The sequence below is a fragment of the Nicotiana tabacum genome, chromosome 17 (genome assembly GCF_000715075.1).
Source record: "Nicotiana tabacum cultivar K326 chromosome 17, ASM71507v2, whole genome shotgun sequence".
NCBI lineage: Eukaryota > Viridiplantae > Streptophyta > Magnoliopsida > Solanales > Solanaceae > Nicotiana > Nicotiana tabacum.
Window position 1 is genome coordinate 135,991,966 of NC_134096.1, and position 18,211 is coordinate 136,010,176.

Below are 18,211 nucleotides of genomic sequence, written 5' to 3' on the forward strand. Positions count from 1 at the left end.
AAATAGAATAATAGGTAAAGAATACTGGTAGTAAATAATTAGTGAAAATAGGGAAAAACAAAAAAAATGTCAGTTGGAGAATCCAATGGAGTTCACGTATCAATGCAAAACCTGGGATCAGTATCACCCTTTGCTGCCGATGATCGTACGGCAACGTACAACCCTTTGATGCAACCAATTTCCTCTTCCACTTCCCCGACGCCGTCTTTTCAAGTTCCCGCCGCCGGCGATCCTCCCGTCACTATCGCAGCTCCGCTTAATGTAAACCCTATCTCAATTGAACCTGCTAAACGAAAACGCGGAAGACCGAGGAAGTATGCTTCTGAGGGTTCCGCGAACCCTGGGATGATTTCTCCTCCGCCGCCGTCGCAGGTCGCCGGTAGTGGATTTCCGTCTCCTACGCCGCCGCAAGCAACTGAGTCGGCGGTGAAAAGGGGTAGGGGGAGACCACCTGGTTCTGGCCGAAAGCAGCAGCAACTAGCTGATTTAGGTAAATCCTTACTATAAGAAGTAAACTTTTATGCTCTGCACATGTCATATTATTTAATTGTATTTCTGTATTTGTTTATTTATGTTTTTTGCCCGTGTTTGTTTATTTATGTTGGCACTAACATTGCTTTACTCTTATTATTGGGGCTACCATTTTTTATATCATACTAAAAGACTCAATATTTTTACTATCAGTCTGATATTTTAACCAGTTTTCAACTTGATGTGGGTGAATTTGTGATAAATTATTGTACATAATCAGGGACTACTATTGTTTTTCTTATTGATTTTGGTTAAATTTTGCACTTAATAAGATAAAGGGGAAATCTTTTTTTAAGGGTGCATGAGAAAGGGGATGCATTCTATTTACTGCATATTTATTCATTGGGACTGCTGTGAAATTAGGATATTATATATTGGAACTTTTTTTAAGGAGCTGCTGAAGGGTAAAAACTCATTAACTCTTACTTATCCTGTTAGCTTACTTTAATATGAAGTTTAGCTGAAAGAGTCGCATTCCGCTCTTATGCTAATCACCAAATCTGAACCTGGTATTTAAAAGAGTTTGTTTGCTGAAATCTTGTATTTTGGAGTTTAGCGGCTTTGTTATGTGCATTCTGCCAAATTTCAAGTCGTTCATGGGATACTCTATTTGCAGGATCAGCAGCAGCAGGGGTTGGATTTAGACCACATGTTATTACAATAAAAGCTGGAGAGGTACGGTCTTAATTTAATCTCTCTTGATCAGCAGGTGATTTGTGTTTTTGTCTTTCAATTTTCTTGTTAGTAGGGTTAAAGCTAGTATTAGTCATGCTTTTTGAGTATGTTCCGTGGACTTATGGTTATCACTTTCTTCTTGCCTTGTTTTTATAGTTCAAAATGATTAACTCCTTTAAAGGTACAGCAAATCTTTTTATTCGCGAAACAAATGCATTAGTTGTTCAAAATGATTTACTCCTTTTAAGGTACAGCGTGAATATCTTTCTATCCGTGAAATAAATGTATTTCTGTAATTTCACTGACTAAATGGTCTTCTTTAGATATTCTGAAGTGAAGTTTGGGTTGAAATGTCTGATTGGAGTAAGTTTAACTTAATGTGTGAATTTGGGTTAACTCTACGAATCGACTTGATATAAAAACTCCAGATCCCCTATATGTTTGAATATTCAAATCAATATTTCTAGCTTTTTGGCTTCTCAGGATGTGTTGGCAAAACTAATGTCATTCTCCCAAAGTACCTCACAAGCAGTGTGCATTCTGTCAGCCAATGGCTCCATATCTAACGTAACACTTTGGCAAGCAGCAACATCAGGTGGAACTGTAACTTATGAGGTTTGTATTTCCATGTTAATATTTCTGCTTGCATAAATAGAGATTAGTGTACAAATGAGTTACCATACTGACTCTCATGTTTAGCATTTGTTTTGCCTGGTTTGAATTCAACAGACCAAGGTCATAGGCTGGTCTACCTTAGATTTAATTTGATGTCTTGTATAGTATGATGTTAACCACTCGATCAAGTGTTTGACGCTCTTGGCTAAGACATGCTTGTATATTATTCAGTACCATCACATGTCCTCTCATGGGTCAAACGATAACGCTATCACATTCTGAATCAAAAATATTGGGTAACTTGTACAGGGACGGTTTGAGATCCTAACTCTGTCTGGTTCCTTTCTTCTCTCGGAATCTGGTGGTCAACGCAGCAGAACAGGTGGTTTGAGTGTGTCACTAGCTGGACCAGATGGCCGAGTTTTGGGTGGCGGTGTGGCAGGGCTTCTTACAGCGGCAGCTGCTGTTCAGGTTTGACATGGAACTTTATGCCAAATATGTACTACTTATTTTTAATATGTTCCGGATTAGTTTTGTTTCCATCACATCTCTTATTTTGGCACAAGGAGTCCGACTTTTTTACTTGCTGCAGGTTATTGTTGGTAGCTTCAGCACGGAAGGTCAGAGGCAGCGAAAGCCAGGGAATTCCGATGCCTTTGGTACACCAGCAACATTAACATCAGCGGCCAGAAGTCCTCCATCACTCGGAACCCTAAGTGAGTCGAGTGGTGGGCCTGTTAGCCCTCATAATCAGGTTGTTGAAACTTCAAATAATCCTTCTGGAGTTGCTAACTTGCCCTGGAGATGAGAGAACCTTATAAATAGGAGTGCTGTTCTTATGCTTCCAGAATTCGTGTTGATACCTCAACCTTTAGAAAGCTGTGCAGTCTGTTTATTTAGTAGTATTTCATTATTACAGTGTAATCATGATAAAGATTTTTCCGTCCCAGCCTACTATCTGAAAACGTGTAAAAGAGGCATGTGGTTTGTTGCCATTAAATAGGTTACATAATGCTATCATTTTCTATGGAGAACACTATGTCATACATATAATGCTACTTTGCTCGAGTCGGAATGTAAAGTTTCTGTGTACTCCCAGTATCAGCTATAAATTTAAAATAATAATAATAATTATTATATAATCAAGTGTGATTATGGATAATATGGTGTCTTAGATATATTGCAACTTTGCTCGAGTGGGTGTAAAGTTTCCATATGGTATCAGCACTAAATTTTAAGGGTGGAAATTAAATAACATTTATACTAATAAAGTGAGATGAGAGAAAATATAGTTGTTTTGCACTCTTCGCCTGGAGCATTACATTTCCAAATATACACTCTTATATTGGGCGTGTAAGTATTAGCACCAACAAGAGAATACAAGAGAACTTCATCTATTTTAACCATTAGTTCTGATAATCAGAAATATTGCTACATATTACAAATAGCTTATGCTATAAATACAAAAATTGACCTCTTAACATTTCATGGGATGTGAAGCAGGCAGGAGTGGAGGCCTGAAGAATCCCGAGTCCAACGAAATATTGCATTATCTTCACGTCTTGCTCACGGCCAACCACGGTCAAGGACAAGCATTTCCAACTCTTAATGACATGGTCAGACTCTTGTCATGCAAGGGCAAGCATTTCCTCTTTCATGACAATCAAACAGACAGAATAATCTCTACAAGGACTCCGGACATGGTCTGATTCTTGAAGGCATCTGCATGTCAGGTCGTAATTCACCTCCAAACCATTGAGCAACTTTAGGTGTTATGGACATTTTGCTCATTTCATTATCAAATTCATCTACATCCTGATCATAACTTCTGGCGACTCCATCAGCTATATTCATCCCCTTCCCTGCAGTACAGATTTCAATATCGTCTTCATCACTAGTACCCTCATCATCATCCTCATCGTTGTCATATGAGCTCCGAACCATTGACCAGTACACAAAATTTGGCCGGATGAATCTTCCAAAACATATAATAAGATGAGACATAAGAACATACTAATTAATACGAATAGCAGAACAAATATTATCTCCTAAGGTACTTGAATATCAAGATCAACCCAATTAATGCACTTGAGAAGTTAATAGTCCAATGTAGAAACAAACCTGTCAGATCTCAATAGCAGACAAGGATCAAATGGGAAAAACATGTCAAGCCTTTCTCTACCACCAAAAGAGACTGAAAGATCAGACTCGAGCACACCACTTGATACAAAGTTATCAGGCACATCAAGATTAGTTACTTTTGCCAACCGAAGAAATTCTTTCACTACTGATGGCAAGCATACCTGTGAAAAAATATTTTATTGGAGACAAGAATCAACAAAAGGTAGAGAATCCACTAACAGAGAAAAATATACAACCATTGGCTACGTTAGAGAGCACTAATATCAAAGAAAATACAGAATGAACTTATACAACAGAACAATCACAAACTAGTTGGGATCGGCTACCAAATATCTAACCGAACTCAAAAGAATACTTAAAAATACCGGACAATGCAATATGAAACCAACAATGAATAGACCTTAATATCAACTAGTTGGTATCAACTATCTGAATAGTTTGCTTCCACTATGTTATGTTCTTTGGTAAATCCGCATGAATCCCAAGAGATTTTAAGTTTTTAAAAGTTTGCTCCATGTGACTTTAGTTAACACCTTTAATCATCACAATGTGCCCGTTTGAATTGGCTTATTTTAAGTGTTTTTAAGCCAAAATAGCTTTTAAGCAATTTTGTAGTATTTGGATAAAGTAAAAAAGTGCTTTTAAGCACTTGTTTTTAAGCTAAAATGACCAAAAATAAGCCAAAAGTCAGAATTCCTAATTTATGGCTTATGCTTAAAAGTCACTTAAAATAAGCCCATCCAAACGGGCTCAATGTCACACACGAATGAGTGTATTTGGAGATGGAAGACATTATCATACCATCTCGGTCAATCTTTGCTTGTTAATGGTGATCATTCCTAGTCTTGCCTAATTATGCTAGCTGCACATCCATCTTAATGTCTGCAACACATTGTTTTGATATGTTCAGCCCAACATTTTAGTTCCCTGAAACATGCTGGTATTACAACAATTTCTGTAGAACTTGTTTCACTTTGACAAACATCCTCCTATTGCATCTCATCACACCATATCACCAGTGTTGTCAAAGGCGCGCCTAAAGCGCGCTTAAGCCCTGAAGCGAGGCTCAAAACATGTTGAGCGCTTTGCCTCGCTTTGTGGGCGCTTTAGTATCACATCAAGGCTCTAAGGCATACTTTTCCTTGTCAATGAGTGTAATCATGAAAAGGCGACATTAAACAATTGATATTTCACTTTATCGTAAATTTTTTTCCAATTTCTTTGTCCATATATTTGTTATTCATGCTTATAATTATTAGTCTTGGACTGCATATACATATTTTTACTTTTTCTCCGGTTGCGCCTTTTTTCATTAAAGCCCACGCTTTATTTGTGCTTTGCGCTTAAAGCCCCAACGGACATTAGAGCTTTTTTGCGCTTTTCGATTTTGATAACATTGCGTATCACTCCACGCCCCCCCTTAATCCTCTATTTTAATTTATATCTGCATCTAGCCATTTTCCGAAAGACAGAACCTCTATACCCGGTGAATTCCCACACGTGGGGGCGGGGTCTGGGGAGGGTGAGATATACGCAGCCTTACCCCTGTACTGGAGGATAGAGAGGTTGTTTCTGAAAGACCCCCGGCTAAAGAAAAGATAAAAGAAGTAATGGCAACAAGTATTAACAAGATAAAAAGAGGACCAAAGCCAAGGAAGCAATTAAACGGTAGTAACAACAATCTAAGAATAAAGGGATAACAAACTAACACTAACGCTATCGAACTAAGGAAGACAAAGGGAAACGCTCAACTACCTGCTAACCTTCTATATCTTAATCCTCGACCTCCACACCCGGAATCAAGGGTCATATCCTCAGTAAGCTCCAGCTGCGCTATATCCGGCCTAATCACCTCTCCCCAAGACTTCTTTGGCCTACCTCTAACCCTCCTCATACCCACCAGCGTTAACCTCTCACACCTCCTAACTGGGGCTTATGTGCTTCTCCTCTTAACATGCCCGAACCAGCGCAACCTCGCCTCCCGCATCTTATCCTCCAAGGGGGCCACTTCCACCCTATCCCGAATAACTTCATTCCTAATCTTATTTAATCTGGTATGCTCATACATCCATCTCAACATGCTCATTTCAGCTACTATCATCATCTGGACATGAGAGTTCTTGACCGGCCAACACTCTATCCATACAACATGGTCGGTCTAACCTCTATATCTAAAGCACTGTAATTCCATTGAATCACCTAATCTCACTCAAATTTATTTTTCTTATGCTCTCTAAGCATACAGCACATATATTCCATCCACAAGAACTAATAAAAAATAAAAATAAAATATAAAACAAAGAAATCCATAGAGAGAGAGAGAGAGAGAGAGAGAGAGAGAGAGAGTGTGAATGCATTACCATTAAGGGGCTCAATGGATGCCTCAAGATATCCTCTATGTGCTTTGAGAGCCGTGACCTGATACGAGGAATAGCAAGCATTGATCTCATGCGAAAACAAAGTATGTACATCATGGCCTGCATTACAATGAACAGAATCAGTAACAATTTGTTTGGATGTCAACGAAGTTTCTGAAAATTTTGTGCTTTGTAAAGTTAAAATTTCCTTCTAAGTTTCCTGCACGTTTTGCAAAATTTAAGTTGGAAGAGGCCTTTTTAAAGAAAAAGCTTTTATCCACTTCTCTCACAAGTTTCCCACAAAAAAGCACAAAAGACTATGGAAGTTAACTTTCCAACACTTCCCTTTCCCCTTCCCAGCACTCACATGGTATATAAATAAAATTAGCCCCAGAGATATAATTCGGAAAGCCTTTAATCAAATCCACACTAACAGAAAAAAGCCCTGCACTCCTGAAACAATATAAACAATACCAAGAGTACTTAAAGAGAATCATTTGCCGGTTACAGAATTGAGACTGATCCATTCTCTTGGTCTCAAGATAGACACTACAATAGTATAATAGTCATTCTTTCACTTAAAAAAAGAAACCAACACAAATAACTTCACAAAAATGAACAAGGGTCTGTGTGTGTGAGGGTGTGGGGCAGACCATTAAAGGTTTTGACTACAACAAAGCTGTCAAATACCTGGCACCCAGCATAAAATTCCTTGTGAGCTTTTGGATTGATGCCACCACTCTGGTTGGAGCAATACGTGGAACACCATTCAACCAAACTGATCCTCGCACAAAACGAAAGAAATCCATGACTTGAGATGTGCCTCAATTTACTATTGACCAATGGGAGCAACTTAAAACTATAAAGTATTGTATGCAAAGATGAAGATGGTTAGGTTCATCGAGTAAACCTTTCTACATATTCAGCAACAGATGAGATAGACAAAAACTTTGCACGAGCCAAATAACTAGCAAGATAGGCAACAGCACTCATTCTGCAAGCAACCAATAAAAGTATTAGTACCTCCCAACAACCATGAGAAAATGTATAACTAGCAAGCAAAGAACTATCAAATATATCCACTCCCATAGAGTATCAAATCTGTTCAGTAGCATTTGAAATTGAAAAAATAAGATCACCAAGAAGCACTTCACTACCTTCTGACAAGGAAATGACAATGCCTACTTTGGTATTTCTATTTGTCTTAACCAACACAACTGACAAGATACTGAAGCACATTAATCTATGACTTTTAAGGACCGCTATTTGATGGCATGTTATCTAATAAGCATATGTAGAAAGTCGGCTAGTCTTAGTACGGAATACTACTCTGAGTGCATGTAAATTCAGTGACAGGATCATAGCGGGACCAATGTTGAGACCCCAAGCAGTGTCCCAACAAAATTCAAACTAGCACACCTACGGAGAAGATTAAAAAGGAGAGGACAGTTGAATTCAAAATTACAATAAATAAATCTATAAACAGGGAGTACAGTCTGTTCATTAGCTTCCATAATTATGTTCAAAGATGAAAGAATCCTAAGTTCATCGACCCATTAACATAAAGAGCAATCCTCTAAACACTCAGATTGAATAGCAAACTGAGCAAGCAGTTGCTTGTGTATCCATAAGATATGATTAAGCTAATTGATCAACAATACAGTGTCAGGGTGCAACAGGTGGGAAAAGCAAGAAAAAGAAGCCGAAGATTCAAAAACTCCTTAATCCTCACCTCCATTGTGGATAGATACTGCTCTTAAATATATCAAATAGTGTATCAGCAAATCTCCTGCCGCAGTTTTCAGGATCCAGGGTACAGGCATAAAACATCACAAACTGCAATATCAGGATCAAGAAGTTTAAGTTTGATTTTCAAAAGGGCAACAAGGTACACATAAAAGTAAGAAAAAGAAACTAAAAAGAATAGTGTACATCAAGTTCGAGATGTGCTGGGAAAAGAAAGAGTACACTAAATGAAAGCCCAAGTATCAGAGATGATATTATGCATGTTACCTGAGCAAATTTAGACTTGTATGCCGTCAAAACAGTATGCTGAAAAGACTGGAGAAGAGTCTCAAAAACCTACACCATATGAAAGACAACTACATGTAAGAAAAGCAATTAGAGTTAGAAACTAGACACTGATGCATCCAATTTACCTGACTCAGGCGTCCACTCTCTTTGCAAAAGTTAAGGTGTTCAAAGGTAAGCACCATCAAGCTATCCAATTTTTGAGCACTGGCATTTCCAAGCCGTTCCATCCAAGAAATTCGGAGCTGAGAGTAAAAAGCTTGTTAGTATATAAAGAACGATGGAAAAACCAAATCAAAAGGATGGATGAGCTCAGTCAGTAGAGTGCAATGCTCTTAACCTTGTGGTCAACAAATCAAGCTTCTGGTGAAAGCTCTAATAATTTTTTTACTTATAAAAGAATCAAAGAGAGATGAAATTTTTAACAGAAAAATACAGAATTTGATCAATCATCAGCTGAAAGCTACTACTTATTTTCTTTGTATTTTCCTTATAATAAGTACTTTCGATATGCCTAGTGTATTGTATCTATACAAGATACAATCAAATACTAGCTTAATCAAAAAGTGGAGAAAGGGATACAAGCGCACACCACAGGAAAAAATAACCATTTACAAGAACAAAAATAAAAAATATTGCCATAGACGGTAATACGGTATTTGTAATTCTCTCTAATTGATGACAATTTTGAATAAAATGGACCCTAATCCAATTGTACACAATCTTTTGATCAGAAGATCAACACCATGAAAAAGGAAATGCCTGTAGATGAATATGGGAAGGGTGAAAATAGAACTGTGGGAAATATGACCTTTATTAAGGAAAATAATTCGGAAGAAAATAGTACTCTTGACCACTTAAATGCTGGTCAGAGTTCACACAGTATTGACAAGGCAAATTTTTCTCAAGGTTCACTCAGGTTTAAAGAGAAATGTTACGAAATCCTCTTCTGAATCATCGGGTATTCTTTAACTACTTGGATTCTTCAAGATTAAGACCCTTTTTTATTATAAGGTATATGATTCTATAAATACTGGGAAATCTCCATATACACAGTACACCAAAAAGTAGAGAAAGCTAGGCTAAACATGGTTCTGTACAAAATTCACCCAATCATCTATACAAACAGGAATCATGGGTGCACCAAAAAGAAATGAGAGGCACAAGACTACTCTGGACGTGTACAAAATCACTCTCAAGTGTCACCCACTTGTAACGATCTCCTATTTCTTTCCTTCCATTCCTTCCATACTACCCTCATAAAAGCTTTTCCGGTTAAAGAAAAGGCAAAGTGAACCGAATAACTGCAACATTAATATTTTTACACAAATATGTGATTTTCTTATTCTCAGCTCCAACAGAAATGAAAACGTATATCACCATCAACCACACTATCCCAGAAAAAAAAAGGCAATGGCAACACTAACATACAAAAGAATATCAGTAAAAGGATGAAAATCACCTGGTCACCATCTTGCTGACCGTCATCTACTGGACCATCCAGATCTTCCAGCTCCATATCGAAGATGCATTTGGTGAAATCCTCATTTAAGATTTCATCCCATGCAATGTCTACCTAAGAAACACAAGGACAAGAAGAAAGTTAAGTTAGTGCAACAACTTCCACACAGTGACCGAGCGAAGCTTCGATTTCAAACAACTTACATCCAGATCTATCAGCCAATCCATAATTGCCACAAGCATAGTTCTCCCAACAAGACCACCAATTGCTCCACCCTCCAGTTTTAACATGTTCTCCACATATGCCATGATGAACTTCAGGTAAAGTAAAAAAAAATGGATAAGAATTTAGGAGCTTCCAGCAATAAGGAGCACAACACAGAAGAAATAGATTACCAACACAAGGTTCACTTATTCAAAAAAAATGTCACTAGGACCAGAACATTCAATAAGCTGCATAGCGGAAGAATCTTCTTTGTAAAGAAAGCATGAATCTGCACTTACTGGTTCCTTTGTGTAATTGATTGGCATCTTATGCATCTTCTCCTTTACTATCTTCTCAAGTCTCAAGGGGGAGAGAGGAACTAACTCTGCAATGTCTATTAAAGTTGAATGGACACGATCAATGACTTGGCCCTTTCGTAGTATGCCACGTGGCTGATTCAACAACGATATGAATGAAGGAGGCGGCACAAAATTGTTCACAAGCATTTCCAAGCACAAATCGACATACTGCCCACCGGATGTAGCCTACAGAATAGGAGAAGACTCATGATCATAGACACAATTAGACACAAACATGGAAGATTGCAGCACTAAAGCCACATACCAAGGATATAAGTAATTCCATCAAAGCATCCATTACATCAGTCCCATAGTTCCACATGCTCATTCCTAAAATCTGGAAGCGAATAAGACATTTGAGTATACAATCTTACCAACCTATATTCCTATTTAAAAGATGCTGACTGTTGATACAGCTATTTAGAACTTACAGATGAAAGAAGGCTTTGATGGTGAACAATGTCTAGACAAGAAACTGATCCTGACAAAGCTTTTAAACATGTCTGAAATGCAAAGACCAAATGTAATGAAAATTAAAACATGAAGCATAAAAACCACCACAAAAGTGATTCCAAGTGCAATCTCCAAGGAAAACATACCACCAGTAGGGCCACCTCCTCAGGTACAAGGCGTTCCTTACAGTGCATAACCCCAACAAGCTGGTTATATTTGTCTGGATCACCCTAATACACACAACATTCAGCTATAAATTCACTCTGCAGTGCTATAACAAATATATGGAAACTATAAAGAAGCGCAATTCATAAAAGTTGCATTGCACGAGATGCACCAGTGAAAATAGCAACTAGGAAGGTACAGACAATTCACATCTGTGAAGATGTTTGCCAGGAAAAAAAAATTAAGTGAAACACAAAAAAATCAGTAATTTAAGCATAAAGAAATGAAAACGTTTGGCTGGCAAGTGCTTGCTAAATATCAATGAGAGAGGTGCCAGGAAAGCAAATAAAGTGAAACAGACAAAAAACAATAAGTTATTTAAGCACAAGGAATAAATGAAAACATTTCGCTGGTAAGTGCTTATTGAATATAAATTAGAGAGGAAACGCCCCACTCACCACCACCAGTCCTCCCCCCCCCCCCCAAAACCCAACCAAAAAAAGAAAAGGAAAAATATAGGAGTAAGAGAGGGACAGAAGAAAACATGTCTAACTAAATAAAGTGAAACAGACAAAAAACAATCAGTTATTTAAGCACAAGGAATAAATGAAAACATTTCGCTGGTAAGTGCTTACTGAATACAAATTAGAGAGGAAACGTCCCACTCACCACCACCAGTCCTCCTCCCTCCCCCCCCCCCCAAAACCCAACCAAAAAAAGAAAAGGAAAAATATAGGAGTAAGAGAGGGACAGAAGAGAACATGTCTAACTAAATAAAGTGAAACAGACAAAAAACAATCAGTTATTTAAGCACAAGGAATAAATGAAAACATTTCGCTGGTAAGTGCTTACTGAATACAAATTAGAGAAGAAACGCCCCACTCACCACCACCAGTCCCCCCCCCCCCCAAAACCCAACCAAAAAAAGAAAAGGAAAAATATAGGAGTAAGAGAGGGACAGAAGAAAACATGTCTAACTAAATAAAGTGAAACAGACAAAAAACAATCAGTTATTTAAGCACATGCATAATATTCGAACCAGATCCCTCTCTCTTCTCAATTCGATATACATCACCTTCACAAAAGCCCTCGCAATTTTCCCTCTATTTTCTATCTAAAGTCAAATTCATGCAAGGCTTATGCACCTCACCTCATCAATCTTTTTCTAACCAAGAAATCCTCGAGGACCAGCTTGGAGCACAGTTCATACTCAGTAGATAATGGGTCCGCCCCTATCTGATGTGACAATTTCTTAGTTTTATCTTCCACTATTATAATAACATCTTGCCCAAGCTCCCAAAAAAGGTATCTAATCAAACTTTCATCTATTAATCTCCAAGGAAGACAACCGAAGTCAATCAATCTGGAGCACCTATGCTTGTCTGCAAGCAAGCATTTGAAATAGTCATCTTAGCAGGAAAGATACTTTTCCTCTTATTTTTTGATGAGTAACTTAGCCAAAATAAACAATGAGAAACAAAGGGTTACAGCGAAACAAATTCAATTTGTTGATTCATACAGTTCAAACTTGATTTCCCATGCAGTGGCATGGGCATCCAAACCCAACCCAAAGCAATTATCAGTTTATAATTTTATTTTTATTCAAAATATGTTTTTTGGAGAGACCAACCTGGAGAGCAGATTTAAGGGCACCTCTAACATGATAGAACAACTCTGTATCCGTAATCTCAACATTCTCCATCACAGCATAGCCTGCCTGCTCAGCTGGTAATACCATTCCCATTATGTTTGATAATGTTGAATATTGCCGAAATTTCCTGGAAAATCCCTTATCAGCAACAAAAAAAATGTTCTATAGTAACCAGCCATAGACCCCTGAATCACTCATCAAAATTCTTATTCAATAAAAGAAACAGCTCAAGTCTTTTTATTAAAAGATATCTATCAACAAGACAACAGCACATACTGAGAACCATATCACGAATTACAGAACTATACAATGGTATAAGTTCACAGCTATTACTTCAATCTTTATGGAAATTTTATAATCATAAAGATGTCCATTACCAGTGACTTCAAGAGAATGCTACACCAAAGATTGAATTTTAAGTCTTAAAACCACGTTAAGCTTTTCAAATTTTAACTTGTTATCCGCATAGATGCAAAAAACCGCTGAGCCCTTGTCAACTCAAGCAAGAAAGCACCAGTCTTTCTCAGTACAAACCAGCAATAATACCCATCTGGAACGAGTATACAAAATAGTCCTATTCAATCAACGAATCAGCAATTTGATGGTTGCACAAAAATAAGGCTTTTACAGAAAATTGATTTTAACGAATATCCAATTAGTGCACAATCACAAATTCCGGCCAGTACATTAACTAGTAAAAACCCACGGGAAACTAAGATATTGGAGTTAAGCTTCTTTAAAGCCTGGGAGAACACAAAATATCATAGTCCAATTCACCAAAAAGTCGGTTTTTCCAGTAAAATAGCTGCAAATTAAGTTATAATGAGTTTAACTTAATATATTTTACAAAATCGACTCACTTAAAATCCAAAACAGATAAAAGTGTTTATACTTAGCATGACTTGATAACCTAAAACGAGGATAATAAACTTCTAGAACCAATAAAAAGAAAGAGAACTGAGACTTCACGTCTTACCCTAACTAAATATTAGCACTCTTTTGTGGACTTTATATTCGTGTATGGGAATAATTTAAAAAAAAGAATAAGATGGTCGTGAGACGGATAAACGCTAATATGCAGAGAAAGTGAGAGAGAAAGAGGAGCATACACTTCGATTACGCCGGAGAAAGAGAAAAATGAGGAATTCGGCGCCGGAGGAGATGGAGGATACGGAGAGGCAAAAGCGGCGCCAGGTAGTGGAGGGCTGAAGGAAAGTTCAATTTGGTTTATTTCAACACTCCCCGGTATAGACGTGAATTGTTTGGGCCGATATTGGCCCATGATGCTCCGAAAGGATTTGGGGTTTGTTTTTTAACATATTTAACTTGTGGGCCAAAATAATTACATGCATCACTCCAATTTACACAATAATTACGGGCAGCTCCAAAGTAAGTTAAAACCCTTTTGCTTTTACCTCTGAAATTTAACCCATTTTATTTGTTTATCCTTATTCTGAGTCTTGATTTGGATTTTATTTATGTTACTTTTAGTGGGTATTTCTTCAAAATATAGTCTTTTAAACTTACTTAAGTTGTTGAACTTTGTGTGACTATTTACTTATTTTTCGCTGCAACTTGTTTAGAGTTGAATACAAAAAGAAAACTTTTTGTTAGGTTTTTAATGATATTGTTTAGGGTTTAAAGTTTTGGGCATAGAGGACCAATTTTATGGCTTATGTATACTCTTGCTATTCTTTTTCTTTTATATTTTAACTTAGATAGGTTTTTGTTTGTAATAACTTTTGAGACACCTCTAAATTTGGATTTAATTTCTCTTATTGTACTTGGTATTGCTTCAAAATATCATTTTTTTTGGTTAAATTTTTGAACTTTGTGTGGCTGTTCACTTTTTTTTTCTGCAACTTATATAGGTTTCCGGGATATATAAATAGCCTTCCATGTTCAGTGTCTATTTGTTCTTTATTTTTTCTAGTTATATTCATAGGCTATATATTGATTATATACAATCATGCATATATAATACATAAATTATGTATATATTATATCTTCACCGACTATTTCTAAATTACATAATTGGATGGACGGATATTTGAGTTCATTCTTCTTCAATATTTAAAACCAAGGAATTATCAGTAGTATGACATCCTTGAGAAGAATTTAAAGACCCTATTGAAGTGAAGGTCAGGAAATTGGAAAAGAATTTCCATTTTTATCCATATTTAGAATTTTGCTTATCAAAGACTGCGTTTTTAGTACCGACTTCCCTCAAGTCTTCCAAAAAGAGATTTAAAATTGTAATCTATAAATATCATCTTTGTCTCATATAAGAGGCCCAAAATTCGACATTATAAATCATAGATGGGTTATGGCATGAAAGCAAAAATCTGCACAGTAACGTCGTTCTCCAAAATAATATTTATTTAGTTAGTGAATGTAATTATTTTAAATTGATCATCAAATAAGGAGACAAACGAACAAGGGCAAGTGGGTGTAGGGAGATCAAAAGTAGGGACGCCCGCAGGGTAATTCTCACACACTTTCAGACAGGTCATAGCATTTGCATGTGGGGGTTGTCCACATGCTCAACTCCCCATCTTTCATGTTCACCAAGCCAGCCCGGCCCAATTCGAATGCCAGCCCATAGCCAGAAAATCTTTACCTAAAAAAGGGGGTGAAATTTAAAAATAATCAAATTTACAAGTGATAATTAAAAAGTAATTATAATTTTAAAAATAATTAAAATTTAGTCACTTTTTATGTAAAGATAATACTGTTCAAAATTCGAAAAATATTTCAGCATAATATACTGGACTTCCAGCATAATACACTGGACTTCCAGCATAATACACTGGAGTTCCAGCATAATACACTGGAGTTCCAGCATAATATATTGGTCCAGCATAATATGCTGTAAGTTCATACACAGGTGCTCCAATCTCCAGTATATTATGCTGGAACTTTCCGTGTGTTAGAGTTTCAGCATAATATGCTGGAAGTTCATACACAGGTGCATCAATCTCCAGTATATCATACTGAAACTTTTTGTGTTGTAGCAAAAATAATAATTATTTTTTAGTAACTTTGTAAATGCTGGTTATTTTTTAATTATCAGTCCAAAAACTGACTAGTCCGTACTATTTTAAAAAAAAAAGGAAAAAGGAAAAAGGGTAACAGAAGAAACGGTAATGGCGTGAGGGTGGAAATGCCAGGCTACATACGTCTTCGCGTGACTTTTATCCAACTGAATTCCATACATGTTTCAGTTTCTGAGAAGATGACATCTGTTTTCTTTGTATAGTGATCCCCACTCCTTTCTCCTAGTACTAGTATGGATAATTCATCTTTTTAAACCAAAAAAATGAAAGATAAAAATTACAAGTCCTTATTTTTAAGACAATTTACGTGTCCTTATGGTATTTATACAATGACGAGTATGTCCTCGTACTTGTCGGTATTTTTTTTTTCGTTAGAAGTTTAGACAATATAGACAGTAACTTTTCATTTATTTGATAAATAATCTTTCTACCTTCTTGAGGTAGCGATAAAATTGTATTTACACTATCCTCTTAGACCTTATTTGTTAGATTAAATTAAATTTGTTGTTATTATTGATAAGTCAAAGCCTGCTTAATAGTACTATTAAGGGTCGTTTGGTATGAGGTATGAGAAAGTATAGTGCTGGTATAAAAATTTAATACCACCTTAATACTTTGTTTGGTTAGCAAACCTGGTATAAATTATTCCGGAATTATAATTAGTACCGGGATAACTTATACCTTGTAGCAGGGGCGAAACTATGTTGGCCCAAGGGTGGTCAACTGATCACCCTTCGCCGAAAAATTATACTACGTATAAGGTAAAATATTACTTGTTATTGATTAAAAATAGAATTTGAACACCCTTGCATAGCTCACTTGCAAAGGGTGTTCAAATTTTGAACACCCTTGCATAGCTCACTTGCAAAGGGTGTTCAAATTTTGAACACCCTTATTGAATTTCCTGGCTTCGCCACTGCCTTGTAGAGGGTGGGGTAATTAGTATCGAGATAACTTATACCTTCTTCTTAGAAATTATGCAATTGTCATTTTTAATACAGCATACCAAACAGTAGATAAAAAATAATATCAATATAACTAATCCCAGTATAACTAACCTCAGTATAATTTATCCCAATATAACTTATTCCGGCATAAGTCATATTCAAACCAAACGACCCCTTATAGGATTTATATTCCTATTATATGTTTGAAATTTTCAAGACGCGATAGACATGCAAGAGAGTAATACTATCGTAAACATCAAACCAATTACTATATGACCTATGTTTTCGTGAAAACCATGTGATAAATGGTAGTATTACATAACAAAATATAAACTATTCAAAAAGTTGTAAAATATAAACTATACAAGTGAAGCTTGATCAATTGGTAAAAGTACCTCTACCTATGACTGTTAGATCCTGGGTTCGAGTCACATTAGAGGGCAAGTGTGAAAACACTATAGATCCTCCTAATTTTGGAAGGGATTTAAAAAAAAAAGAAAAAAAAAAAGAAGTTGCAAAAAGATTTTCATAAGCAAACGCTTTTCTCTCACTCTGTGGTCTTGTTTTAACTCAGTTTCCCTATCACTTACTACTATTTATCTTTATCCAAAGCAAGCACGTTAAAACTCTTAGTTACGGAATTATCTTCAAACATTGAAGTAAAATTGTTTAATAAATGACCAGGGACCACGTAATGGTTTTTATCCGTAAATTGGCCGTAGAAAGTAGTTGACACTACTAAAATTTTAGTGTATCTGAAACGTAGAAGAAAGGACATCGGACTTTTTGCACAAATTGCTTTAGTTTAAGAAGTTGAACCCATGAATGTTGAAAAAGATTGATGGGGTTTGAACTTTATATTCTTTTCGTGATCCTTGCGGTTTTATTAGGAAATTTAAAGGTCCTGTGACTATAGGATCCAGTGGCAAAGCCACATAGCTTCAATCAGGCATCAATTGACACTTTTTTGTCGAAAAATAATACTATTACGTAGGTAAAAATTAATATTATAATGTATTGAATCTGCTTGACTTATTTGTGATATTTACCTCTTTAAATTTTGACACTCCGTAATAAAATTTCCGTTCTGCTTTGGTTCATTTCTTCCACAAAAAATATACGTGGACAATTATTATATCATCCATAGATGTCTGGTTCTTTTTTGTGAGTTCCGAATGATTGACAACAATAGAAAAAGTATTAATTACTCTTGCATTGTCACAGCTATGCAAACATTAGTCTAACTTAGTTATTGTTTGTCTGTTATAAGCTAGATACACTACAAGAAATCCGGTAAAAATCGACCAAAAATATCGATCAACGTTGATCGGTAATGGCCTAAAACCGACCAAAACGCGACCATTTACGTGTGAACGGTATTTTTGTGGTCGGAAAGGAATACCGACCAATTACCGACCAACTTTGGTCGGTCAATTAAATTCAAAAAAAAAAATATTGCAAAAAAAACCGACCAAAGTTGGTCGGTGTTTTATTTATGTAATAAAAAAATTCATCATTTGGGAATCGAACCGGGGTCTGTACTGTGGCAGGATACTATTCTAC

The 18,211-nt window shown here is 36.4% G+C and overlaps 2 protein-coding genes across 3 annotated transcripts; one reads left to right on the plus strand and one right to left on the minus strand.

Moving 5' to 3' along the window:
• LOC107781664 (AT-hook motif nuclear-localized protein 10) lies at nt 1-2,889 on the plus strand. Its single transcript, XM_016602399.2, has 5 exons — nt 1-490; nt 1,148-1,206; nt 1,690-1,821; nt 2,131-2,292; nt 2,414-2,889. The coding sequence occupies exons 1-5, from the start codon at nt 67-69 to the stop codon at nt 2,627-2,629; spliced, it is 993 nt and encodes a 330-aa protein (XP_016457885.2). The 5' UTR covers nt 1-66; the 3' UTR covers nt 2,630-2,889.
• Nucleotides 2,890-3,059: 170 nt separating this feature from the next.
• Nucleotides 3,060-13,942, minus strand: LOC107781665 (uncharacterized). Of its 2 annotated transcripts, XM_075235148.1 has the most exons (17): nt 13,755-13,844; nt 12,625-12,772; nt 12,145-12,376; nt 10,976-11,059; nt 10,808-10,879; nt 10,642-10,713; nt 10,317-10,562; nt 10,017-10,127; nt 9,814-9,927; nt 8,480-8,596; nt 8,334-8,402; nt 8,053-8,156; nt 7,231-7,314; nt 7,011-7,098; nt 6,324-6,440; nt 3,943-4,124; nt 3,060-3,796 (listed from the first exon to the last, which is right to left on the minus strand). In XM_075235148.1, the coding sequence occupies exons 4-17, from the start codon at nt 11,021-11,023 to the stop codon at nt 3,505-3,507; spliced, it is 1,716 nt and encodes a 571-aa protein (XP_075091249.1). In that variant the 5' UTR covers nt 11,024-11,059; nt 12,145-12,376; nt 12,625-12,772; nt 13,755-13,844; the 3' UTR covers nt 3,060-3,504. The 2 variants fall into 2 exon arrangements, with proteins under 2 accessions (XP_075091249.1, XP_016457886.2); XM_016602400.2 differs by lacking the exon at nt 12,145-12,376 and having other exon boundaries at nt 13,755-13,942.
• Nucleotides 13,943-18,211: the final 4,269 nt, after the last annotated feature.